This window comes from Dipodomys merriami, unplaced genomic scaffold, assembly GCF_024711535.1.
Source record: "Dipodomys merriami isolate MVZ:Mamm:240054 unplaced genomic scaffold, mDipMer1.0.p SCAF_69, whole genome shotgun sequence".
Lineage (NCBI taxonomy): Eukaryota > Metazoa > Chordata > Mammalia > Rodentia > Heteromyidae > Dipodomys > Dipodomys merriami.
This window is the reverse complement of record NW_027206279.1, coordinates 1,357,775-1,384,303: the sequence shown is the minus strand read 5'-3', so window position 1 is coordinate 1,384,303 and position 26,529 is coordinate 1,357,775. Positions and strand designations below refer to the sequence as shown.

Here is a 26,529-nt window from a genome sequence, read left to right as displayed (position 1 = left end):
GCTGCTTTTGCCCAAAGCTAGTGCTCTACTACTGAAGCTACAACTCCACTTTCAGCTTTGTTGGTAATTTATTGGAAATACGAGTCTAACAGACTTCCCTGCCAGGCTGGCTTTGAACTGTGATCCTCAGATCTCAGCCTCCTGCGTGGCTAGGATTACAGGTGTGAGCCACCAGCGCCCAGCTTGATCCCCCCCCCCCCATTTTGTAGATAGAGTCATACCATGGAGCTCAGGCTGGCCCTGGCTCAGGATCCCCCTTCTCTGCCTTCCAGTGTTGAGATTACAGGTGTGGATCACCACACCTGGCTACTTGGATTTTTTTTCAAATACATTATTTTAACCACATTGTACATTAAACTTTAAAGTTATTTTAAAATTATGCTCACAACAGATTCTAACTATGTATAATATAAATTTCAATAATATATGTATATAAAAATTTTTACAATCTTTAAAAAAAACTTTACATACTTCATTGCCAATGATCTCCTCCTTTGTGAATGTTCCCTGGAAAAGTATAGCTTTATCCAAACCTAGTAAACCAAATCCTCCTAAGAAGACTACAAAGTTTCCACTAAAGAAAAAATTTTATGTGGAGAGGCTACGAAAAATATCATCAGAGCCTAGAAAACCCTTTAATGCATATTGGTGGGTAAAATACAAACTAACCTAAGTGGCCACACCTAAGTCTCCACCTAAGTTACTTATAGACTTGCCAAAAAACAGTGAAGATAAGATACAGAGCAGCAGATACCATATCATATTAGTGTCCAGCTAGCTTAAGTTTGCTTGTTGGTTGTACAAGTTTATTTTCATCAAGATGATCATTAAATCACATTGATCCTGATTCAACTATCACTAGGGCTTTATCTTTCCTCTTCATGTTTAGAATTCTATTGTCACATAACCATTAGACTTAAAATCTAACAATGACAGATGCTGGTGGGACTCTTCACTTTAGCAGCCCACAGCTGCTTCATACGAATGTCAATTCTACGTTTAGGCAGAGACAGAAGACAGCTCCCAAGGTGACTTCATTCTACGCAGGTTCTTGGGGAGGAGGGTAGGGGAGCGACTATTCCAGGCTGTTCAGGGAAGAGACTTCAAACACATTCATGGAGAATAGGAGTTATTTATGAAACTTTGCTCATCCAGTGCTCCTCTGCTGAAATGGGTTTTTAAATCATCTTAACCCTCAACAATGAAGAAATCTGCAAACTGTGCTCAACTTATCTCTCTGCCTGCCCCTGGCCCAGACCAGCGTCTGTATATTTCAGTATGGATCTTATTTTAAAATAATACGCACCTTGAAAAAATATTAAAATTATATTGATACACTGCACATATATTCATAGTCATTTTTTCAAACAAATCACAGTTCACTGTAAACACAGACTAAACTTGCATTCTTATGTCTAGTCTATATCCCTACAATGCCCATTTCTCGTCCTTTGGCATCTTTCAAAACCATTCTCTAGTACTAAGAGACTTTTGTCATTGCAGTGTTTTACTTGATGTCCAACTTAGATTCCATCTCCAACCACTTCTTCCTGAGCTCAGGGCAAGGTTGAAAACAGCTGGCCTCCATCCCTCCACAGACTTCAAATCGCTCTTCACAAGAGATGCTTTATGTTAAATACCAAAAAAGTCTGTGTTTGAGGAATGTTAGCAAGCCCTTGGTTTATCTCAGGCCTATCTGGAATCGGCTGAACCTGACAGTACATGGGCTTCTCCTAGGTGTAATTACATTCTGGGGGAGAAGGCAATTTGGGCAGAGTTCTACTGACCTACAAGCTGACCTTGTGCAGGGGCAAATTCACAGGCTGTGTTAAACCCTATTAGACATGCTTAGTTTAAGGCGAAGCCTTTCCAGACCCCTGCCACATGCCAGGATCAGGGTCCCTCACACATGGCTCTACTGCATTGGCTAAGGAACCTTCCAGAGCAGAGCAGGGCGGTGGGGGCGGGGTGGGGGGAGGCAGGCACACTGCCTAAACCTGTACCATGAAACAGTGGATACCATCATTATTATTTCTCACATACGTGGATTTATATCTGCCTCTCTGAATAAGAATTAAAGCAAGAATAGGAAGACGTTTGCTATACTGGAAAAAACCACACCCTGACCACTCTTCTAAATAATTCTTGCCAGACAGTTAGAGAAAGACTTCTTGCCAGGCCCATGGAGATTTTGTATCTTTGGAAAATCCATATATATTCATTCTTCAGCTTTCTGCACTGGGCAGACAAGGCCAAAAGCAAAAATAAAAATAACTGGTTCTGAATAACCACAAATGGCGGAAGCATGCTCAGTGGAGTGAGTTTGGCACAATTAAGAGCAGCAGTGCGGGCTTCTTCCTCAGCCTTTCCTGGCTGAATTCTGAAAGCTAATTTCTACACTGAGTCCTTTCTAGACATCGAACGCACCCACATTTATACCAAGGCAAGCAGACAGTTCACTCCTCAGCATCACTCTATCCCAGCTCCCTCAGCTCCAGACATGAGATTCTTTTCACCTCCAGTGGTCTGTTTTATATAGACTTGGGGAGCAGGCATCTTGTCTACTTAAACACAGCCACGTGCACTAACATAATGAACATGCTTTGATTACTTCTGGAAAACAAGTGTGTCAAAGTGCTGCCTTTTCTGGGTGAATCAATTGCACACCTCACCCCTGTGCTCCATGTTTGTGAGTGGACATTAGCTTCCACAGAAATGATGTATGTCAGATACCCCTTGAGTACACTCTCAGCTATGCAGAAAAAAATGGTTGCATGGTTTGCCTCTCCATACGAGTGGACAACATGGTAGAGAATACACAGAAAATAGGTCACCTAACTCTTCCAAAGTAAAATTCTAAAAAATAAAATAAAATAAAAAGGAGTTACGTTTCCTGTGCTTTCAGACAGTGGTATCTTTCGCTTATGTATCACGTCAGCACACACAAAATTCTACTCGTTGGAAAAATTATGGGCAATAAGAGGCTGGCGCCAAGCACGTGTATTACAGAGAAGCCAGCTCTTCTCACGGACAGTGATCTTTCACATTTCTAAGCTGAGGCCACCAAGTGGACCAAAGTGTTCTAGTTGTTGTTACTGAGGAGTTAAACCAGGATCTCATTACATGGAGCTCAGCCAGCCTCCAACTCTCTCTCCTCCTGCCTCCAATTCCAAAGGGCTGGGATACAAGCTGTGCCATTACTTCTGGCTGCATTTATCTTTAAGACATTGATGATTGGTGTTGAAAGTGAGCTAGAATCCTATGTTAGGGATGCAGAAGCCAGGGTACTGTCCAAAGGACAGCAAACTGACAATCAACCTGATGCTTCCCTCTAGTTACTCTCCAGGCATGAACACAAATCAGCAAGGAGTCTCAGCTTGGGCTGGACTGGAGGCCAGCATCTTGGGATGATAAGGGAAGAGTAAAAGAGCATCCTTAGATTTTGTTTTTATACTCAGTCATTTATTCTTGATAGAAAATTTTTGCCTTTCAAATAATAAAAAATCTAATTTGTAAAAAGAGAATTGAGAAATTACCAATGGGAAAAATTTACAAGTGATACAGGGTACAAAGTAGTGAGATGTGGTGGCTTGTGAGTACAGGCCTTGCAGTGCATGCACACATATGCACATGAATACACACACCAATGCACACACAAGTACACACTGCAGGCACAAAAATGCTTGCACACATAAGGCACAAATGACACATGAACAACACAGGTGTACATATGCACACGCAAACACACAAACACAAATAAAAATGCACACACATCTGCATATGCACTGTGCATGCAAAACCATACATGCACACACATCTATACGAAACACACAAGCATTCACATGCATTCATATTTATGTACATGTTCACAGAAAAACATATACACATGCACATACACCACAAGAAACACAATACACATGAATGCACATACATATACATACTTATGCACAGACAAACACACACATACACAGATATATACTAGAATACATGTGTAGACACAATGCATGGAAATGAATGTAAACAGACACAAAGCACACACATGCACTACACACGTGCACACATGTGCACACATACAAGTACACATTTGCAGATGCACACAAGGCATACACACAGATGCAGATGTACACACAACACACTCATACACATTTACACAGGAACACACTTATAAATATACATTTCTACACAAGTACACACTCTCATTTAATAACGCGCGGATACTTGTATGAACCTGCCCATGTGTGAACCCAGCACGGTTATATACCTGTAAACATACCCATATGTATGTGTGCACACATGTGCACATAGCACTCATGCACAACTCACATGTGTGCAAATGCACACAATGAACCAAACATTCACGTGTACACAAATGCACACAACTATGCACATACATGCATGCACACAGGTGAACATGAACAGGCTGCCACAAGTGAAGCATATGCATGTGCACAGGTATGTGTACATGCAGAGACACAGCCGTGCATGCACACATAAGCACACACACAGGCATGCGTATCCACACGTACACATGGCTTCACGGTGAGGCCACGTGCACCCCCCCACCTGCGGCTGTCTAGTGTGGCAGTGACGAGCGGGAGGTAGGCAGGCAGCTGCTCCTTCAGGTCTGAGCCGTGGAGGAGCTGTGGAGGGGTGGGGCTCTGCTCTCTCCTCAGGGAGAACAAACACTTCCTTGGGCACATGCAACTGCTCCTTGGCAGGCACCCAGACAAACAACCGACTCCGGCCCCTGTTCTCCTGCCCTCTCCAGCGTCACGGTGGAGTGGCTGGCTGGTGAGCTCCAGGAGGCCATGTTTTCAAATGTCATCTGACTTGGTAAAAACAGGACTGAGCTGCTGATGGCCAGTCTGGCCTGGGAAGCTTCTGGATAGAGGCCTCTGTCAACTGGCCTGATAATGCCATTAACATAAGCTTTCCACATGCAGCTGATAATCTGCCCCATTAAATGTTTCAAGGGAAACTGGGCTTCACTGTTCTGTCAAACTGTTAGGTCTGAATCTCTTCCATGCCCTTATTTTTGGGGACACATAAAATTGCTGAAATGAAGTTTACTTTAAGGATTTGGGCTCTTCACCAAGAAATGTGAAAAGGCAGATTGTCATCCTGTCCTGGTCTGAAAACATATTTGGCTCCCCATCCCTACGGATGGACAGAAAAGCTCTTTTACTGGCTTTCAGACTGATGGGTTCCATCCTGTCTGCAAACGTGGAGAAGCCACCACAGGTGAACTGCGGCTAGGCCTGGAGTACAGCAAGGTACGGGGTGGGCAGATACTCTTGGCAAGCTAGGCTGCCTTTGTGTTCTGTAGAAAGTGAGTTTCCAAATCAAATCACGTGAGAAGAAATGATCAGGAGAAACGGACACATTCATCTTCCTGTCTTTAGACAGGACCAAAGTGAGCAAAGATGGCCCCAGTGCAGAGCTTGATTTTGGATTCTTAGACTTCAGAATTATAAGAAGTTATTAGTTTGTGACAGTTTGCTAAGTTGGTCCTAGGATAAGAACACAGGGCCTTGATATCCTCGTATTTCTAATAAACTCACACAGGTGCTTATTCCAAGATCATAGGCACACTGTGAAGAGCAAGATGATGTAAACATTCCCCACGTCCTGCACCTGGAGCATACATTAACTATACCTCTGTGTTTTTTAGAATCCCTAATGACCAGAGAAATTTCTCCTGCCACATAGACAGTTGGAAATGCACCCACTTCCCCATGGGTCTCCATGGAGAGTTCTAATGCTGTGTACTTATTATGAATTGTAAATATCTTTCTCATGTCGGGCCAGTCCCAAGTTACAGACAGACATCTCGCCCTTCTTAAACCGCTAAATGGCAGTTTCAGACTTGTCTTCAGACCATCTCGTCAGATTTCCAGTCTTGTCTATATAATTTCTCACTAATAAGAACTTGAACTTAGTCTCAACTATATCTGTAGTGGCTGCAATGGTGCTTTTTATTTCTCACATTTAGTATTAGGCTTTTGAAGAGAACATATGGTAACAATTATTCCAACCTGTTTATAGATAATGGGCAAGAAAAATGTTATTATCTTCAATGTCATCATGTTTTTGACATGATAATCATCGCATTCAAGATATCAGAAATGATGGATGGTCTTTGATTTCAAGTGTATTCATGATGCAAATTACCTGGCTCTTTCCCCCAGCAGCAGGTGAGGAGCTGGCAACAGTAAGCAGCACCTTTCAGCTTCAGAGCCTGTAGCCACTGGTCGCTAACTGCAGAAACACTCAATACCACACGTTCTCCTTTGACGATGCCTTCTGCAGAAGAACCTCACTCACAGCAACCATGATTACTACAATACAGTTTACAACTCAAGGCATTCTTCTCTGATAGTTTCTCCTTCTCCTTCTTCTAATTTTTTTTTTTTTTTGGTATGTGCTGGTTCAGGGGCTTGAACTCAGTGCCCACGCACTTTCCCCTAAGTTTTTTCTGCTCAAGGCTAGTGCTCAACCACTTGAGCTGCGGCTCCACTTCTGGCCTTTGGTGGTTAATTAGAGATGTGTCCACTCTGATATCTTTATATGCGTCCCATCTTCCCTACCACTTTTCTGAATTTTTTGTTTATTATTCCTTTTGCTCACAGACTAACAGTTACCCCTTTCATTCTTAGCTACAAAAGTTCATCATAAATCATAATCAAATTTAATCAAGTGTTTTTTCTATTATCCTCTTGGATGACCAGTGGTTTTTTCCCTTAATCTAGTACTAATTCATTAATTTAAAGAAAACAGTTTCCAATTTTGAATCAAATTTCCCTGCCTGCAATAAGCCATAATTAATCATCAAACAACTTTAGGCATTGCCAGATCCAGTTTGACAATATTCTGTTAGGGTTGTCACATCGGGCCTTATGACAGAAACTTGTCTATAATTTTTCTAGTTTCCTACCCTTGCTGGAGCGCTAGCAAGGTTAGTCACATTAGCCAGAAGTCTGACATAATTTTTATTCCCTACGAGCTATGTGTAAGAAGGAAATTTGGGAGTAATAAAAATGCCTGGGCTTGGTGCTTTTCTTGTGGGATTTTTAAACACTGATTTAATTTCCTTAATATTTATAGAACTGTTTTGATGATTTAGATATTTCTAGGAAGCTACTTCATATCATTTCCATTTACTGGTAGAAGTCTGTTCACAGAGTTATTTTACACATTTCTGAAGCATCTGTAGCTACCATCTTTATCTCCCTAATAATTTTGTTAGTTTAAACTGGCTAGAGGCCTTTGAATATAGTAATTATTTTCAGAGAACCATTTGTTTTTGTTGATTTTTTGGACAGCAAATTAAAAAAATTCCATTCTCATTTTGAACCATTGACAACTCTAAATGTTTGACTATATTTGATCTATAAAAAATAGTTTTTGTTAGGGGCTCATGCCTGTATTAGACTGTAATTCAAGAGGCTAAGATTGGAGGATCATAGTTCAAAGATAGACAAGTTTAAAAAAAAGCCTGCCATATTTTATCTCCAAAATAACCAAAAAAGTCATATTGGTAGCATGGGTCAAAGGATAGAACACCAGCAAGAACAAGCAGGACAAGTCAGAACACAAGGCTCTGAGTTCAAGAACTGGTAATAGTGGTGGTGGTGATGGTGATGGTGGTGGTGAGGGTAATGGTTATGTTGGTGGCAGTGCGATGGTGGTAGTTGTGGTGGTGATAGTAAGGGTGATGGTGGTGGTGGTGGTGGTGGGGATGTGGTAGTGATGATGGTGGTGATGTAGAGGTGATGGTAAGGGCAATGGTAAGTGTGATGACAATGGTGATGGTGGTGGTGAGGGTAATGGTGGTGGTGGTAAGGACGTTGGTAGTGATGATGGTGGTGATGGAGATGGTGATGTGGTAGTGATGATGATGGTGATGTGGTAGTGGTGACGGTAAGGGCAATGGTAATTGTGATGACAATGGTGGTGGTGGTGGTGATGGTGGTGTTGAGGATGTTGGTAGTGATGATGGTGGTGGTGATGGAGATGGTGATGGTGGTGGTGATGGAGATGGTGATGGTGGTGATGTGGTAGTGATGATTGTGGTGATGGAGATGGTGATGGTGATGATGATGATGTGGTGATGGAGATGGTAATGGTGGTGCTGATGATGGTGGTGATGTGGTGGTGATGTGGTAGTGGTGATGGTGGTGATGATGGTGGTGATGGAGATGGTGGTGGTGATGATGGTGGTGATGGAGATGATGATGTGGTAGTGGTGATGGCGATGGTGATGGTGGTGATATGGTAGTGGTGATGGTGGTGATGGAGATGGTGATGGTGGTGGTGATGATGGTGGTGATGGAGATGGTGATGTGGTAGTGATGATGGTAATGGTGATGGTGGTGGTGATGTGGTAGTGATGATGGTGGTGATGATGGTGGTGATGGAGATGGTGATAGAGATGGTGATGTGGCAGTGGTGATAGAGATGGTGATGGTGGTGGTGGTGATGGTGGTGGTGATGATGGTGGTGATGATGGTGGTGGTAGTGGTGATGGTGGTGATGGAGATGGTGGTGGTGGTAGTGATGATGGTGGTGATAGAGATGGTGATGGTGGTGATGATGGTGGTGGTAGTGGTGATGGTGGTGATGGAGATGGTGGTGGTAGTGATGATGGTGGTGATGTGGTAGTGGTGATGGTGGTGATGGAGATAAGTGATGGTGGTGGTAGTGGTGATGGTAGTGATGGAGATGGTGATGGTGGTGGTGATGATGGTGATGTGGTGGTGATGGAGATGGTGATGTAGTAGTGACAGTAAGGGCAATGATAATTGTGATGGCAATGGTAATGGTAACAGTGGTGGGGGCGACGGTGATGGTTTCTGTGGTAACCACGGTGGGGTAACAGAACCATGGAAGCAGTAAATACCATGGGGCACCTGGCTAAACACATGCTTGAGTTGAACCTTTCCAAGCATACTTTGATGTATGTGCTATGATTTTTCTCACTTTACAGATGAGGAGATGTACACAGAAGAGCTTCCAGAAGCTGGAGGAGTGTACGTACCCCTGGACGGAGATGACTCCAAGAGTCCCAGGCCTTTCCACAAACCACCAGTCCGTCCAGTAGTCCCACCTCCATGGCTGGTCTATTGTGACTGTAGCTGTACTAGCCAGGCATCCAGAGCTCAGGCCTACCACAGCCTCGCCACTGTCTTCACCAGGGTCTCAGCTGACAAGACGGGATTCTGCACTGCTGTGCCTGAACTTCCTCTCCATGCGCCCTCAGCCGCAGAGGCTAGCCAGCTGAATGGCTAGGTCTATCTGTGAAGCTGTTTCTCAAAACTCATCACGGGACCTTATTTCTCCCATGTCTCACTAAAGCATCTAAAGATATCATGCTTTGGACACATAACTGCTCTAAACCACATTCTTTTCTAGGCAATCATCTCTCTGTCTCACTTCTTCCATTAGTAAGATGATTATAGTACAGAGGAGCTATTTATAATGAGCCCCAGCCCAAGCAGTATGCCTTTTCCTTGGCCTCATTTTAAATAAATCTTTGTTAATTAATGTGCCTTATCCTAGTGTTCCAAGTAACATTTATGTTCCTGAATTGGATGGAAAGGAAGACAGCCACACCCAAAATAGATGATCCAAAAATCTCCAAAATCAACATGAATACAAGAGCTATTTGCAAACAAAGTTTAAAAGTCTGCTTTAGATGAAGGAGGCTGTTCAAGGGAGTCCGCAGGAGGTAGAGGGATGTGATAATTAGATTGTGAATTAATCCCCTGGTTCTTGGCAGCTCTCTAGCACTTTGAAAGACCCCCACTTCTCACCTCTTGGGGTATTCTATACATGTAAAATGACTTAGTGTGGCTAACAAGGTACCTGGCATAAAAGTTAATTAATGAAAATGAAAACACTAAAAGTCAGGTTATATAGTAACCAGGGCCTGGGGGGTCTGGAGCCAAGTCCCAATTAGACCACTCTAGTCGTGAAGGAAAGGATCAAAACGTCCAATAGCTTCCATCTGGCCGCTCGAGTGTCAACATGGAGCCCCAGGTCCCTGTCCAGTGAGCCTTCCCTCTTCCTTGCACGTTGAGGGGGAGCTGAAGGTAATCCTGGGCCCTCAGGCTCCCCCACACCTCCGCAGGGGCAGCAGCAGCCACTAAGGAACCCAGCTGGGGGCAAGCCTGTTCACTCTAGCTCTACAGCCCAATCCCCTCTGTCACTCATCCCTAGCCCTCCAATTCCATCGGTACCCCACAGAAGAGATCTGATAATGGTCCTGGCAGAGCAGTGGCTGACCCATAGCATGCTATGCACATGATTTCTTCTCAAATTGTCTTTGTAAATGGACCGTGGCTAACCTTGCTGCCCTAATCAGATCATTCAGAGTAACATTTCTGTAACTGCAGCGTGCAGGCTGCCTTCTGGGGTTAAGGCGTGACTCAGAGTCAGCCGTGGGTAAGGAAAGGGATTTTGAGTTTTCAGTAGGCTCAGGTTTCCATTGCTTTCATCACAGTTGGTGAGCTTTGTAGGGCCCGTGTTTACAGCCATGCAAATTAGCCTCAGCTGGAGAGAAATCAGGTTAGGCCCAAAGGAAACCAAGCACTGGCTCATAAGTATTTTATCAAAAATTGGAAGTATGACCATTGTACTGGGAGTAAGTGGATATCTCCGTCTGGTGTAACCTGAGCTCTTGGCCTCTGAGCCCTGGAAGGTCTGCTAAGGAAGGGATGAAGGAAAGAGTGATGAAGCCTTAACTCAACGTGCCCAGTGGCTGCCCCTGCCAAATGCATGGCTTATCTATACTCAACAGTGAAGAGGAATATCCCCGTCTTTGAAGGGAGAAGCACTTGGTTTGCAGTAGACTCCCATGTTATACACGAATAAGGCAAGGCTGAAATCCAATAGTTCATTCCACTCACACACTTGCACACACTCTTTTCTTTCCCTCCCTCTCTCCCTCCCTCCCTTCCTTTCTTTCTTTTCTCTTTCCTTTCTTGCTCTCCTTCCCTTCCTCCCTTCCTTTCTTTCTGAGCCTCAGCTCCACTTCTGGCTTTTTGGTGGTTAATTGGACTTTTCTGCCTGGGCTGGCTTCAAACCTCAATCCCCAGATCTCAGTCTCCTGAGTAGCTGGGATTACAAGTGTAAGCCATTGGCATCTGGCTCACACTCACTTTAAAAATGTACATGTAAGAATATCTATGTGCGGGTAAGTTCTGATATTCTGCACCTCAAGGAGCGTTTTAAGACTTCCACTCCACTTGCTGTGTTAGCTGTAGGAACTAAGAGCACAGAGGTCACATTATGAGGTGTAGACTCTGCTAACTGGCTCCTAATTTCCCATCAGATTCCCGGCTTTTCCATGCAGAAGCTCATAAAGAAACTTGGTCTACTTAAAAGTAACTCTCTGAAGACTGGAGAACTAATACGATCATTAAGTGTTCCCTGTGTGCTGTTGTTCCTGACACACACATGCAGCCTGATCTGATCTGTGGCACTGTGTCAGGCCTGACACTGAGGTATCCTTCACGCGTGATTCCCTTGTCTATCCATCCTTGGTAAGGAAAAGCAACATTAGGGAATAGTAAAGTTAGGAATCATTAATTCTTCAAATGAATTATTATCTTATGACAGATGAAAGATCAGAGACCCAGAGAACTTAAGGGAACATGTCCAGGATTCAGCATTAAGGAGAGTCAGAGCCTGCAGTATAAATCATAGATCCTGATACTATGCCGGGGCTTCATTCACTATATAATGAATAGGAAAGTGAACTGAAAGTCAGCACTGCAGTTTAATTTAGACTAACACACTATTTTCTGTGTAACTACAAACACTAGTCTTGGGTTGTGGATGGCACAGGGTGTAGGCAAGCACCTAACAACTTCCTAAACTCCAGTTCCCTCACAAAATGGGAATTGTAGTAACCATCTCCCTGGTTCTCCTGAAGACAGACTTTTGACTTACGTACACAGGGTGGATCTTTTCTCATTGTTCTGTCACAGTGTGTTTCTAGCTTAGAACTGGAGGCCAGAGGCGTCACCCCCTGCACACACTCAGGAAAAGGGTCTGTCCAGAGGACAATTAGTAAAGTCTGGAAAACATGAGCATGATTTAGAATGATTCCTTCACAGCTTCTCTTACACTATTATCTAGTCACAGTTTTTGTAATTTTTAACGAAAGAACCCCAAACCTATAGTCAAATAAATCTTCATTCTCGTCATATGGATGGTTTTAAAGTGGTGTGTGTGTGTGTGCGTGTGTGCATGCGTGCACACATGCATGAGTGATAGAAGTGTTGTATGTGTAGGGAGAGGGAAGGAGATCCTGGTGCTGATCCTCAGGAGGCCAAGACTAATATGTAATCAAGTTTTATACTGCAGTCACTCCTTCTAAGCAGAACTGTGTGTTCTCGACCTAAAGCTAATGCTTACACGCCTTCCTCATGTGCATTTGGCTCTGAATACTGTGTGGGCAACAAGCTGTGAAATCCTCCTTGCGGAGGTCCACTTCTCCTGGCCTTAGCTCCACCGCTCCATACTCGCAGGTGCCCTCTTGTGGTTTGGGAAAGGTAATTAGCATCCAGATGATCCTGCCCATTGCTGGCTTAAGGTACAGAGTCAGATAAGTTACTACTTAGTAGCCAACCAAAGAAACACAGTGAACTCCAAGAATAATACTCAGATTCAACACTCTGAATGGAACACTGATATCCATAGTTGACAAGTTCTAACCACTTTTTTAAAAAATAAATAAACAAATAAGATAGATGTACAAGCTAACTTTGGGGGCCACCTTGCCATCTCATTTCCAAGTCAAATTTACAAGGTGGAATTTTTGTAGACTGGTGTCTGGCATGGAGTAGAAGCTCCCGTTTCCTTTGGATAAATTTGGCTTGTTAAGGTCCTTCAAGCTGAAGAACAGGCAAACCCTAATCATTGCTGATCCTACTCTGGGTAGAGCACTAATAATCCCAGGCCATACATTGGGACAGCTAGTACACAGACATCTATAGATGGTAACTATAATACCACCAATCATTTGTCAATTACACAAGAAATGTCAAAGTGTAGATAAACATGCTAGGGGAAAAATTACACACATACTCTTCCAAAATAGTCTGGTGAAATTATCTTTGTCACAAAAGCTGAAGCAATATAAACTTGGAAAGCAGCAGGTTATGAAAACCCTGTGAATTTATGTTTAGACTTCCAAACCATGTTCTCCTTCCACCCTATTCCCTTCCCCAATAAAGTGAGACACAAAGTCTGAGACTCAAGAATTAAAAGCACAGACCTTGCCAAAGTACCAAATTACAATCAAGGCTGAAGGCTTTTGGCACCAGAAAGCTTCAACAGACTAACGTCTGCCGACCCTCCCCTAAATCCCTCCCCTACAATGCTCAGACAAAATACCCAGGGTCTCATTAATTCTTAAATAGCTACCAGAAAGACAGAGGGAGAGAGTGGCATTTCTACATCTTACAGAAGAGGAAACAAGCAGAGATGATTTATAATTCAAAGTCAGATTGTGGTCTCTTAGAGAGGGGGGATATTGGCAGGATTTGCTGGTTTTCTGTCAGGCAAGTTCAGAATGCAAACTGGAAAGCTTATCAAAGTGGCTCCTTCCCTGACAGGAGCCAGGAGAAAGTGTCTTGGACAATGTAGGCAGATTTTTGGATCCTTGTCAAGGGGATGACCTTCTTGTTCAGGAACAAAGGTAATTTAGGGGCAAGGTGAATATGGGCATATTGACAGTGGAAACATTTCATACCGCAAAGACAGTATATAAACTGACCTGATAGTGTTTTCAGTCATCTACAAATTACTTTCACCAACAGCAAATCAAATCTATTTCCAAACATAATGGCTAGAGAATAAACTCCTAAGATTCAGAAAATATGTCCCAAATGACACCAATTTCTTGAACTGTTGGCTCTGACATAAAGAGAAAGCAAACCAGCAATATTCAGTGACTTTCCACAGACGAGAAAACAGTGTACTGACTTAGCACTGGAACTATAATCACACATTACCTTTTTAACCTTGTTTTTCTTTTCGTAGGTTTCTGACAGAGGTTTTTTCTTCTGATGAGTTGTCTCTTTGGAAAATAAATACTCAAATTCACTAGTGTCCCGAATATTAGGTTCTTCTAAGGAATCCCATAAGGTTGGTGTAGCATTTTGGCTTAAAGAAGAGAGCAACAAGTTAAGGGTAAGAATCAAATCAGAAGAAAAGGTAATACAATGAAATCTTCCTGTAATGTATTTTCAGTTAAAACAAAAACAGAAACAAAAACTGCTTATATGGTGGTGGTCCCTCACTCCTATAATCCTAGCTGATGTGGAGGCTGAGATCTGAGGACCACTGTGACAGCTCTGCTCAGAGGCAGAAACGCTAAGATTCCATTTCCAAAAGCAGACACACTCGAGTGAAGGTGCCAAGGCGGGCGCGGTGGGGTGAGTGAGGCGCACCGAGCTCAAGGCCCGGCACTAACTGGGAAGCACGCAGGATGCATTTTCAGGGAGGGAGAATTCACTGGGGCGGGCGGCACCACCCACGGGTTGGCGCCCGGGTGGGGTAAAGGAAGGCGAAGGAGAGGCCAGCGCCTGCGGGCTCCCCGCTCCCCGCCCGCCGGCTCCCCGCTGCTGGGCTCTCAGCTCCCTGGCCACGGGCTCTTGGCTCCCTGGCCGCAGGCTCCCTGCTCCCTGGCCGCGGGCTCCCGGCTCCCTGGCCGCGGGCTCCCTGGCTGTGGGCTCCCTGGCTGCGGGCTCCCTGGCCGCGGGCTCCCTGGCCGCCGGCTCCCTGGCTGCGGGCTCTCGGCTCCCTGGCCGCGGGCTCCCTGGCTGCAGGCTCCCGGCTCCCTGGCCGTGGGCTCCCTGGCTGCGGGCTCCCGGCTCCCTGGCCGCGGGCTCCCGGCTCCCTGGCCGCGGGCTCTCGGCTCCCTGGCCGCGGGCTCCCCGCTCCCTGGCTGCGGGCTCCCCCTCCCTGGCCGCGGGCTCCCTGACTGCTGGCTCCCTGACTGCGGGCTCCCCCTCCCTGTGAGCCGCCCGCTCCACCTTGCCCCCCCTCCCCCATGTCATGTACAGGCTGCTGCCTCCTATTTCCCATTTGCGGCCAGGCCTTAGCACCGACTCCCCAAGGCGGGTGGCTGGGGGGGGGAGGAACGGGGGAAGGGGGGCTCCGGGCCGGGGGGCAGGCTCACCTCCGATCGCTGATCTGGATTCGAGTCCAGTACAGGGGCTTCATGGGGCAGCCGGGCTCCACGGCGGGCTTCCGCGGGCCCTGGCTGGGAGAGGAGCTGGGTCCGAAGAACAGGCCGGGGGGCGGCGGGGGCGCGGGCCCCGGGGGCGGCGGGGCGGGAGGGGGCTCTCCGCGGGTGGGCGGTGCGGGCGGGGGCAGGGGGGGGCGGGGGCGGGGGGATCCCCGCGCTGGGGGGGAGGGGCGGGGGCGGCGGGGGCGGCGGGGGGCCGGGGCCAGGCGCGGTAGCCTCCCTCCCCGGACTCTGCGAGCCGCGCTCTGGGCCGCGGTCCACGCCGTCCTTGTCGCGGTCTTCCCTGCCGTGGGGCGGCGCGGGGCCGGCTCCGTGGTCCTTGGGCGGGGAGCGCGGGCTGGGCGAGGGCGGGGCCGGCTTCCGGGGGCCCGGGCGTCCGCCCCCAGGGCCTGCGCCCTCGGCATCCCGCGGCCGGGGCAGGCTCTCCGGGTCCGTCTGCACGCACACGGCCCTGTAGGCCCGCGGGGGGCCGTCGCGGGTGGACACGCAGGCGTCGCGGGCCCCCGCCCGCCGCTCCCGCCGCTCCCGGCGCAGCCGCTCCTCCCGCTCCTCCAGCTGCGCCAAGGCCGCCGCGTGCTCCCCGCGGAGGCGGAAGGCCTCGAGTTCGAACCGGGCCTGCGGTGGGGAAACGCACCTCAAAATCCACAGCTCGGTCCCCCAAGGAGGGGACGCGCACGGAGGGGACGCGGGGGACGCGCGGTAGGGAGGCGCAGAGGGGGCGCGCGTGGAGGGGACGTGCGCAGGGGGGGCACGCACGGGGGACACGCGTGGAGGGGACGCGCGCGGGAGGGGGGCACGCACGGGGGACACGCGTGGAGGGGACACGCGTGGGGGGGGCACGCACGGGGGACACGCGTGGAGGGGACACGCGCGGGGGCGGACACGCGTGGAGGGGACACGCGCGGGAGGGGGGCACGCACGGGGGACACGCGTGGAGGGGACACGCGTGGAGGGGACACGCGCGGGAGGGGGCACGCACGGGGGACACGCGTGCAGGGGGCACGCGCGGGGGCGGACACGCACGGGGGACATGTGTGGAGGGAGCACGCGCGGGGGGCACGCACGGGGGACACGCGTGGAGGGGGCACGCATGGGGGACACGCGTGGAGGGGACACGCGTGGAGGGGGCACGCGCGGGGGCGCCGCGCGCTGCGGGAGGGCTGTCCCAGCGGCCGCCAGGCCCACGCAGCCCGGAGTCGGGCCCCTGCGCGGGGCGCCGCGGGCTCGGGGCCTGCGCGGGAGCCAGCGAGGCGCCGCCGTGCGGGACGGGCGGTCCTCTCGGGACGCTCAGGCGCGGCGCCGGGCCTGGGGTGCAGGGACCCGGACCCCCGGGGTTTCATCGTGAGTGTGAAGGCTACCCACGCCTCAACAGCCCCTCTAGCCGACCCACGCCCTGATGACAACGCCACGCCATAGCCCCGCTGGTGCCCATGAACTGCGGTCAGCAGCTTTTATCCGAAATACAAGCCCATCAAGTTCCAACCAAAAGGGCATCACGGGGCATGCAGAAATGGAAGGCACAGCAGACACTGCCTTGTCACTGGAACCCAGGACAAAGAAACAAGACCAGACAAGAAGGGTAAGGAGAAAACGAAGACAAAGGCGCACCGAAGTCATGAGTAACACGCCAGGACTAGCAGAGGCCCAGCAAAGCCGGGGGGCGTGAGACACGGAGTACACACACCAAGGCCCAGCAAAGCCAGGGGACTGAGACACAGAGCGACACACCAAGGCCCAGCAAAGCCAGGGGACATGAGACACGGAGCACACACACCAAGGCCCAGCAAAGCCAGGGGACGTGAGACACGGAGCGACACACCAAGGCCCAGCAAAGCTAGGGGACGTGAGACACGGAGTACACACACCAAGGCCCAGCAAAGCTAGGGGACATGAGACACGGAGTACACACACCAAGGCCCAGCAAAGCCAGGGGACATGAGACACGGAGCGACACACCAAGGCCCAGCAAAGCCAGGGGACGTGAGACACGGAGTACACACACCAAGGCCCAGCAAAGCCAGGGGACTGAGACACAGAGCACACACACCAAGGCCCAGCAAAGCCAGGGGACTGAGACACGGAGCACACACCAAGGCCCAGCAAAGCCAGGGGACTGAGACACGGAGCACACACCAAGGCCCAGCAAAGCCAGGGGACTGAGACACAGAGCGACACACCAAGGCCCAGCAAAGCCAGGGGATGTGAGACACAGAGTACACACTGCAAGGCCCAGCAAAGCCGGGGGGCGTGAGACACGGAGCACACACACCAAGGCCCAGCAAAGCCGGGGGACGTGAGACACGGAGTGACACACCAAGGCCCAGCAAAGCCAGAGGACGTGAGACACGGAGCGACACACCAAGGCCCAGCAAAGCTGGGGGACATGAGACACAGAGCACACACACCAAGGCCCAGCAAAGCCAGGGGACTGAGACACGGAGTACACACACCAAGGCCCAGCAAAGCCAGGGGACTGAGACACAGAGCACACACACCAAGGCCCAGCAAAGCCAGGGGACTGAGACACGAGCACACACCAAGGCCCAGCAAAGCCAGGGGACTGAGACACGGAGCACACACCAAGGCCCAGCAAAGCTGGGGGACATGAGACCAGCACCAGCTCGGAGTCTTCAGGCACGTGGCGAGGACCTTTGGGGAGCGTGCTGTCCACAGCTAGAAAATGGTTACAAAGGGGTGGGCATCCTGTCTGATATCAAAAACCTCCCCTACATGTTCCTGGCGGAGTTTGTCCAAGCAGGTCCACTGCCGCGTGTGCACACATGCGTACAGCAGAGTTGGATCAGATTCCCTCGTGGCTGCCGCTCATCCCATCCCCCAGCCTCCCAAACCACCTCAACCAGCTGCACCGTCACCGTGTTCATACAGTGCGCCCACGGGGCGCCCTCCGCCCACCCCGCTCCTCATTCCCCTCCCACTACCTCCCAGACGCGGGACAGGGCCCGGTTTGCCTTCCTGCCATCCACTTTTTAAAGTGAATGCTGGCTGTTAAAGTGCTCACCATGGTATTTCACCCGTCTATACTATGTTTAATCAGATGCACCCCTCACTCATTCCCACTTTTCCCACCCTCTTTTTCCCCTAAAATGCATGTTCTTTTCATAATACCATTCTGAATTCATACCAAATGACTCCCTAACTCAACTGATAGTGAGTAAATCACACTAACACTAATTATAATAATGGCTCATTACCTACCACCTCTTGGCTCATAATGCATATAATTTTGGCAACAATCTGAAAATACTGGTATTGAACACTTTTTTTTTTTTCAGATAAAGACAAGCACAAGAAATTGACAAGAGATATATCTTTTTTTTTTTTTTTTTTTGCCGGTCGTGGGGCCTGAGCTCTGGGCCTGGGCGCTGTCCCTCAGCTCTTCAGTTCAAGGCGAACACTTTGCCACTTGAGCCACAAAGCTACTTCCAGCTTTTTCTGCTTATGTGGTGCTGTGGAATCGAACCCAGGGCCTCATGCATGCAAGGCAAGCACTCTACCACTGAGCCACCTTCCCAGCAAGAGATATATCTTAAGTCCAGTGCTCACCTATCACCCACCCTTTGTAATTTTTTTATAAGGAAATGAGAATAGCAACACAGAAATAAAGATTCTTAGCAAAGATTTTCTTCAAAACATTTTCTCTTCATCCTCCTGAAAAACAAACGGAGGCACTAAATAATAGATCTGAACATGTTCGGTGCCTGGGTGAAGTCTACTTCAGCCACTAACTACTAGCTTTAGCAAACTTCATATGGGCTTAAAGCACAGTGTATGTCACCCATGCAGAGTGTACCCGCTCCATCACCAATGGCAATAACCTCTCAAGGTCAGAGTCTTATTAAATGCTCTGAAAACACACCACTGGCTGCTCATGCAGTTCAGATAAAAAAGTACATTATTTTTGACAGGTTGATGGCCTTACATTCTCAATAAAAAGCAAACTTTCTAAATAATCAAATATAACTGTGGACAGTCACTAAAGGAAATAGAAAGGAAGTAAAGCAGGAAAGAAATGTTAGAATCTGGACTGAGGTTTTTCTTTGGGATTTAAAAACAAGATTGTAGTCAGAGTGCATTTTGTGAAGTAAAAGGAAAATCACCCATAGGGAATTTTGTTACATTTTCTTCACGTTAATATCACAAATAGAGTATAAGTCACAGATTGGATATATGCACTGGGATATCCTGGAAATTGTTTCCAGGATTCCAAAATGTAATTCTAAACCTAATGAGCAAACCAACACTGCACATTTTTAGGCCATGAGTCAACATACTAATTCCTTCTCTAGGAGAGAGAAGTCTCGGCAGCTCAGGCCTTGTTATCACTACGAGAGCAGTAGCTGGTCCAAGGAGGGAAGGCCCATGCTAGAGGGCATTGGTACTTAGAAGCAGAAGACGGTATGCTCTGGTCCTTAAAGCTGTGACAAGCTCGGGTTTGCATGTGATTGTAGCAATCATTTTGATCGTTCTCTCTGAACGATTCATGTACCTGTCCAAGAAGGGAGGCTGTCGATGGCCAAGGAGCCATCTGCACAATGACAATGTGTTGGAACAATGCTGTGCTATCATGTGGAACTCAGTTAAGTTCAGTGAAGCCTGGTTTGGGGCTTGTGTTCTTTCCCTTATTTCAATAAGGTGGAAATAAAAAAAACATTATTAGGTGAATTGTGCAAAATTATCAAAGGGAGCCAGCCCAGCTGTAGAGCACTTTCTGTTGCACAAACAAAACTTACGCATAAGACTTTAGGACTGCTGACATCTTCCTACCTCTTTGGTAGCAAACCAAATTCAGTGAGTGGACACATCCCCCTCTATTGGAACTTTGTCCTTCAGAGTGATGCTTTCATCTGAAGCAGGTAGACTGTGGCCAAGTCCTCCTTATCCCTGAGATGACCTCTCTACCATCTATTAGTCGATCAAGGATGGACATCTGTAACATCACAAGTCTTGTGAAATATACAAGATATGACCCATATTTTGCATTCTAGCTGAAAATAGTAATGTGTTCAAAGGTTACATCTCATTTTCAGAACAGCCAAAATGAGATATGACATGGGTATTATAGTACTATTACCATTTTACTATGCAGATAGAAGGTTTTCCTGGCCAACTGCAGAAAATCAAGACTCCTCAAGCAGACTTGGTTAGCCAGGCACCTGGGTCATCAGCCTAGAATTGCCTGCTCTGAGATCCAAACACCCATGAAGCCATCCTGAATTTGTTTTCCTGAAGAAGCCGGGAGGTATCTGGCTTCTCAGCTTCATCATTTGAACAGATGATCACCACAATGACCTGCTCCTTGACACTTCAAGTCACTTGATCAATCTGCCACTGGGTGGGTTTTCAATTATAGGCCAATCGGCAGGGAAAACAGACAAGAAGGTTTATGTGTTTCTCATTAGGCTCTGGGTTCTGGCCTATGATGCTTCCCTGGAGGAGGCTAAGAAAGGAAAGGTCTTAAATTTCCAAAATTGCTCACCACAGCCAAAAGGCACTCATTGTATAAGACATAGATTAAGATGCCAGAAAACCGAGGACAGTCTTCTTTAAGAAGTAGGCTACAATTTGAGAGTCTGGTTCATTTATTGGGGGGGGAACCCCACTAAAATAGTGGTCATAGAACCTGGTTTTGGTTAATCATACATGAACTTAAATTTGCTTCATATTCCTGGCTCTTATTTCTTCATCTGACAAATATTCAGAAGACCTGGGAGTTTGCAAATCAAGTTTCTATGAACTCAGAGGTGACTCCTTGGTTCTGCAAACACTCCGTTTTCATGTGATGTTAAAAGAATATATAACCATAAAAATGACGGCTTTAAACAGCTGCACACTAGGGTCTTGATACTTCCTGTGCACATATGAAAGGTGACGGCTTTAAACAGCTGCACACTAGGGTCTTGATACTTCCTGTGCACATATGAAAGGTGACAATGGAATAAGAAAGCTTGTTGAAACTGATTTGGGAAAGGGGGTGGGATAAGGGAGGGTCCTGGAGGGTCAAGGAACACTGCACATACACATGGACAACTAAATGAAACCCCCTGGTACAATCAATGCTAGTTTTTAAAATGGAGAACCTGCACCCTGGTTCTACACTAAAAGTAGCTCACATCTGGATAACATCAGCATATCCACTATACTTGTTTTCTTGTGGTCTTTGTTGTTGTTTGCAGTCTTCTGAATACCAGATTTTCCCTAAGATCGATTAGGAAGTATTTAAAAATTGTTTCAATGATTAGGAAAGCTGAAACACACACACACACACACACACACACTCACACACACACTCTTTCTCTCTCTCTCCCTCCCCACCTGCCGCTTTCTGTCATTCTTTCCCTCCCTTTCCTTCCCCCTCCCTCCGCACTTTCAGTGCCCAGGTCTGTGGATATACCATCGTAGCACACATGTACCATCCTCGGCTTGGCACTACCAGGGTGCAGCTCTCTGTTCTGTTCTGGGAAGTCAGGTAAGCATTAGCAAGCACAGGAATGGAAAGCGCACCACAAAATCTCAGCATTTCATTTTCTATCTGCTTTTTGGCAAAGTGAGATTTATGACAAGAAATACTCCCAGAAGTTATTAATTCTTACTGACTCTACCAAAAATCCAAATTTTCTTATAATTTGTATTTAAACCTTAATTCTAATCTAGTAGAGTCGTGAGATTAAAGGGAAATTTACTTTTTTCAAAAACGATTTCCTCTTATAAGTCTCATAAAATATGACTGTTAAAGAGATTTTCTGCCAGTAAAACCTAACTGGATGATACTATGACAAGTCTAAGACTCAACTGAAAACTCAACCTTGAGGTTCACCTTTGTGCTCATCAGAAAAGCATCATGGTGAAGACATATCAAAGTATATTTGTATCCTGGGTTAGCCAATAAATCTTCCTGCCTATTAAGTTGTGGATATTCATCACAGTGACAAAAAACTGATTAACAGCACCCATGACAATGTGGATGGAAGATTTACTAGTTTGGTAACAAGATTCATTTTGAATCTTTGTAAGCAATCCAGCTTACCAAGCCTCTCCATTTGAGATCCATCTAGGAAGAGACAGACATGTTTCTGGAAGTGGGCTTGTTTGCGTGGACCAGCTATGGGTAAGGATGTGCGTAATGACAGGGTGCATCTGCAAAGCCTTTACCTACGTGTTTGAGAACACAAGTGGTAGTTGAAATAGTAACATTTTGTTGCTGAATGCTAAAACTCAGCAGGCTGAATGGCCTGTGCTTTTCATCTCAGCTATGGTTAAAGGCCAGACTGGGAAAATTGCACAAGATCCCATCTCAACCAAAAAGTTCGATGTGATCTGCGATCCAAGGCGTGCAGGGTCTTTAACTGAGGAGACTGTTGGCCCTGTGTGACAAGGGCTGGGTGTGGCTCGCGTGGTAGGAGTGCCTGCCTAGTAAGAATTCAAACCCCAGCCCTGGCCAAGGGAAAAAAGAATTCCAAAGCTCTACAGAGAAGGTTTCCTGACTTCAGGGCACCAATACCCATCATGTTAAGAAACAGTTTGGCAACGAGTCTCAGTGATTTATTTGCGCTCACAAGGACCTGATGTAATATTTAAAAACAGATCTCTTCTTTGTGTAAACATGGATTAAGAAAAATGTAAATCCCCGTCTAGGTTTATTTTTTAAGTACGGGTTTTAATTATGTATTTATAAATCTAGAGTGCTCAATGCCTTAAACAGTTAAGACAGTAAGTGGAACCTGGCAGAACACTTGTTCTGGTCATTCGATGTTTAATGAGCATTGGGACATAGAGGTGCGTGGGAAACAGCATTCCAGAAAACACAGACAGAACGTGGGCAGGATCAGACCGCATCCTTCTCCCCTCCGCCTTCCATTCAGCTGTATTTCTTGTGATTGATACTGATCTCTATAATCTGTGCCTTTTGAAAGGATAATTGTTATAAGAGCCAGGGTTTTTTCCCTGCAGTAAATGGGAAGATATGAATTTAAGTCAGTCTTACTTCCTAACTGATCATACATAGGATAGAATTATAAAACAAATCTTAACCATTTCATGCAAAGTTTAAATGTTATAATCTTTCTCCCCAGAAATCTCTTAAATTTTACAACTGTACATACTAATAATAAAGAGCTTTTCTGAAAAAGCAAACATAATTCCTTCATAAGTCATCAAAGGTTAGCTACTAGCTTTGTAGATTAATGAAGCTAGAAAGTCAGCTCTATGTTTTACCAGCCATGGGTACACTGCTGTTTTATGGAACTGGTTTGCCAGCTAGAGATAATATTTGCCAGGTAAAATTGTCCCATGCCTACTATTATGAAAAACTGAAGTGGCCCAAGTTTCCATGCCAGGAATCTACTCTCAATAATCACACACTCCAAATGTTTACATCAGTAGACATTTCAGCATTGGTCCGTAGCCTTTCTCCACTACACCAGCCCAGCACAGGGTGCTTCACTGAGTGCCTGTGAACACAGCGTCAGCACCGCATCTGAAGCTGATTAGGATGGCCGAGGTGTTTCAAGGAAAGGAATTTTGATTTTTATAAAGATTGGCATAAACATCCTTTTTCTTCGTCCAAATTTGTTTTGTTACACATACCCCCTTCTCTACTACAGTCCTCACAAATGTCCATTTTCTTCAGATTCTCTTTTGTGAATTTGCTTTTTATGTATTTTTTAGATATTCAAATCAGTACAACACAGGTAGGATAAAAGTGCAAAATTAAATCCAAACATGATCTATCTCAGGAAAACACTCGATCTAGGACTAAAAGGCATAAAGGAGAAAAGATCTGTTTGCCTGTATTATTCACTGCAAAGTTAGATGTGGAAGGCTTGCTAAATTCTTTAGCAATATTCCTCAAAATTCTCTACTCTTCTCAGTAATGATGTTTAAACAAATCTATAGGTGGTTCTTGGCTCCAAGAGGCATTACTACTCACTGGCAGGTGGTCTCTCTGGTTTGTTAGGCAATTGGGTGGTTAAGGATCAGGGAGTGAGGGATGCTGTCAAAGCCCAGTATTTGGTTCTAAAATCACAGTAGAATCACTCTGGCCATTTACCTATAGCTCATATATCTGGAATACTCCATCCCAAATTGTAAACTACCTATCAAGCTCCAACTGTGAACCCTGGATACAATTCTTAGCCTCGCAGGGATAAGCAATGGGGCAGAGAGGGTCAGACAACCCTCTGGTCTTAAAAAGGAACAGACCTGAAATTGAGTTAAGCATATGAAAGACACAGGCCTCACTATTCTTCCATGGGTTCCTCGGGTGTCTGAGCACGTGACCTCTGAGCATTTATGCCGGGCCTCAGATGCCGGTGTTGGTGGCCCTTTGTTATGGGCGGTGGCTATCTTTCTTCCCATCATTTACAACTGGGCCATCTCTCTACCTCTGGGAAAACAAATTTCCACATGGCAGAAGGGATGGGGCAGCAGGCTGGGTAAGCAATTCCAGCCATGCTGCTTCTTTTTAGTGGTCCCCATGACAGGGTCTTAGGGCCTACCCCAGCCATCTAGAAACACTGCAAATACAGCAGATCCTGTCCTCAGTGTCTGCAGAGAGATTTCCACATTGACGCCCAGCAAAGACCAGCCCTTGCCAGTCCTTCGCGGGCAGCTGGGGACCTGTTTCAGTGGAACTGTGACAGAAAGCCACTGTTAGGAGGACTCCAGGTCCCTGCCAGTGGGAGGTGTCCGCTCCAGGAAGCTGTATGACAGGGTAGGAAATCCATACACAGAAATGGCGGAGGGCATCTGCCCAACAAATAGAACAAGAAATGAGCCCAAGCACAGAAGAGGTTCTGGAAACGTATGGATGTGTGTGAATGTGCATGTGTGCTAAAAAGCAAAAATAAAGAAACGAAGGTATTAGTAGACCCACATTCCTCTTCAAAAGAAATGCCCCTCCTTCTTCCCAGCGTCAGCGGAACCTCCTCCTTCTTCTGCGTCTTGGGAACATCAGCTCCGACAGACGCACCCACAATCACTCCATGCTGGTGCCAAGTCCCTGAGCCTCGTGTTCTCACCCCGCAGAGCTGTCTCCTGGTGCTGGCTAGGATGTTCCTGTCTAAACGTTACAAAGTACCTGGCTTGCTGTCAGAGATCTCACTTTAAATGGCCGAAATCGCATGATAAATGGTGTGAAAATTTTATGGTCCTTCCGTCAGGCACCGTAATTTACTCTCACATAATGCACAGCTAGCAGAACCAAAAGGAACCATCCCACCAGGGCAGACAGTGCAGAGACAGGCCCTCCGCCACTCTCCGGCCAGAGCATTATGTGCATCCAATAAGAAAGCTGCTTCCACGGGCGAGAAAACAACCTCTTGATCTTGCAAAATGTTTTTGGACACCTAAAGGCTCTTTTATTACTCTGGCTGATTAAAATGAAAAGTTTAAACAACTAAAACGTTCTTTTTGATGAGTTTTTGCCATGAACTATGGACCTCGTAGTCCAGTGGGACTGGAGCCCTTTGATCTGGGCACTCACATAAATTCAGAGTCATAAAACATCATTGGATTTGATTTTACTGGTGTGGCTGATGTTGCCAGATTTGTAACACAATCTTGCCTTCTCCTCCCTCAGCGGTGAGCCCATCCACCATTGCTTTACAGCAGGAATAAAGGAGTTCCTATTTGCCTTCGGTTCTCAAACTTCAAGACTGAGCCCCTTTCCTAAAAATCAGCGCTGTGTTATACTCATCAAGACTAGAATCCATGCCACTTGATGGGTGCAGAAAAAAATACCAAAAGGAAAAGCCCATTCGGCATTATAATAGTTACAGATTTTTCACTACAGAAGACAGAAGGGGATAGGGTTGAAGACAACAACACAAGTTCAAAGTAGGAAAATGAGAGTCAGCTTTAGAATTCACAAATTTCCAGCAGGACTAACTGAAAACAGATTAGAAAACCAGAAGTCTCTTAGGTTATTTATTAGTGACTGGCAGGTCATGTCTTAAGTTTTTAAACTTGATTTAGCAAAAACAAAGAAAAACTTGTACGCGTGGTAAAAATAACTAAACATTTAACATTTGTTTGGTGAAAAAACAAGCAATAATAGAAATTAGACACTGATTCCTCTCTCCTAATCTTCTGATATCATATGCAGTATCATATTCCTTTAACTCCTAATTGAGAAATAAAATCTTACTATAGAAGACCTACCAGGGAGTAAGAGTACAAATCATGTTTAAAAAATCTATATTCCAAAGACCAAAAAACTTGATAGTACTTCCTATTCACATTTTATCTAGTTC

General features: G+C 46.6%; 1 protein-coding gene across 1 annotated transcript in view; it reads right to left on the bottom strand.

The window, feature by feature from the left end:
* The window catches only part of Fmn1 (formin 1), a 225,881-nt gene that overhangs the window by 93,554 nt on the left and 105,798 nt on the right, over positions 1–26,529 (bottom strand). Inside the window, 3 exon segments of the mRNA XM_070005715.1 lie at positions 14,022–14,172; positions 15,191–15,382; positions 15,384–15,874. Of these exon segments, the coding sequence (XP_069861816.1) occupies positions 14,022–14,172; positions 15,191–15,382; positions 15,384–15,874 (834 nt within the window).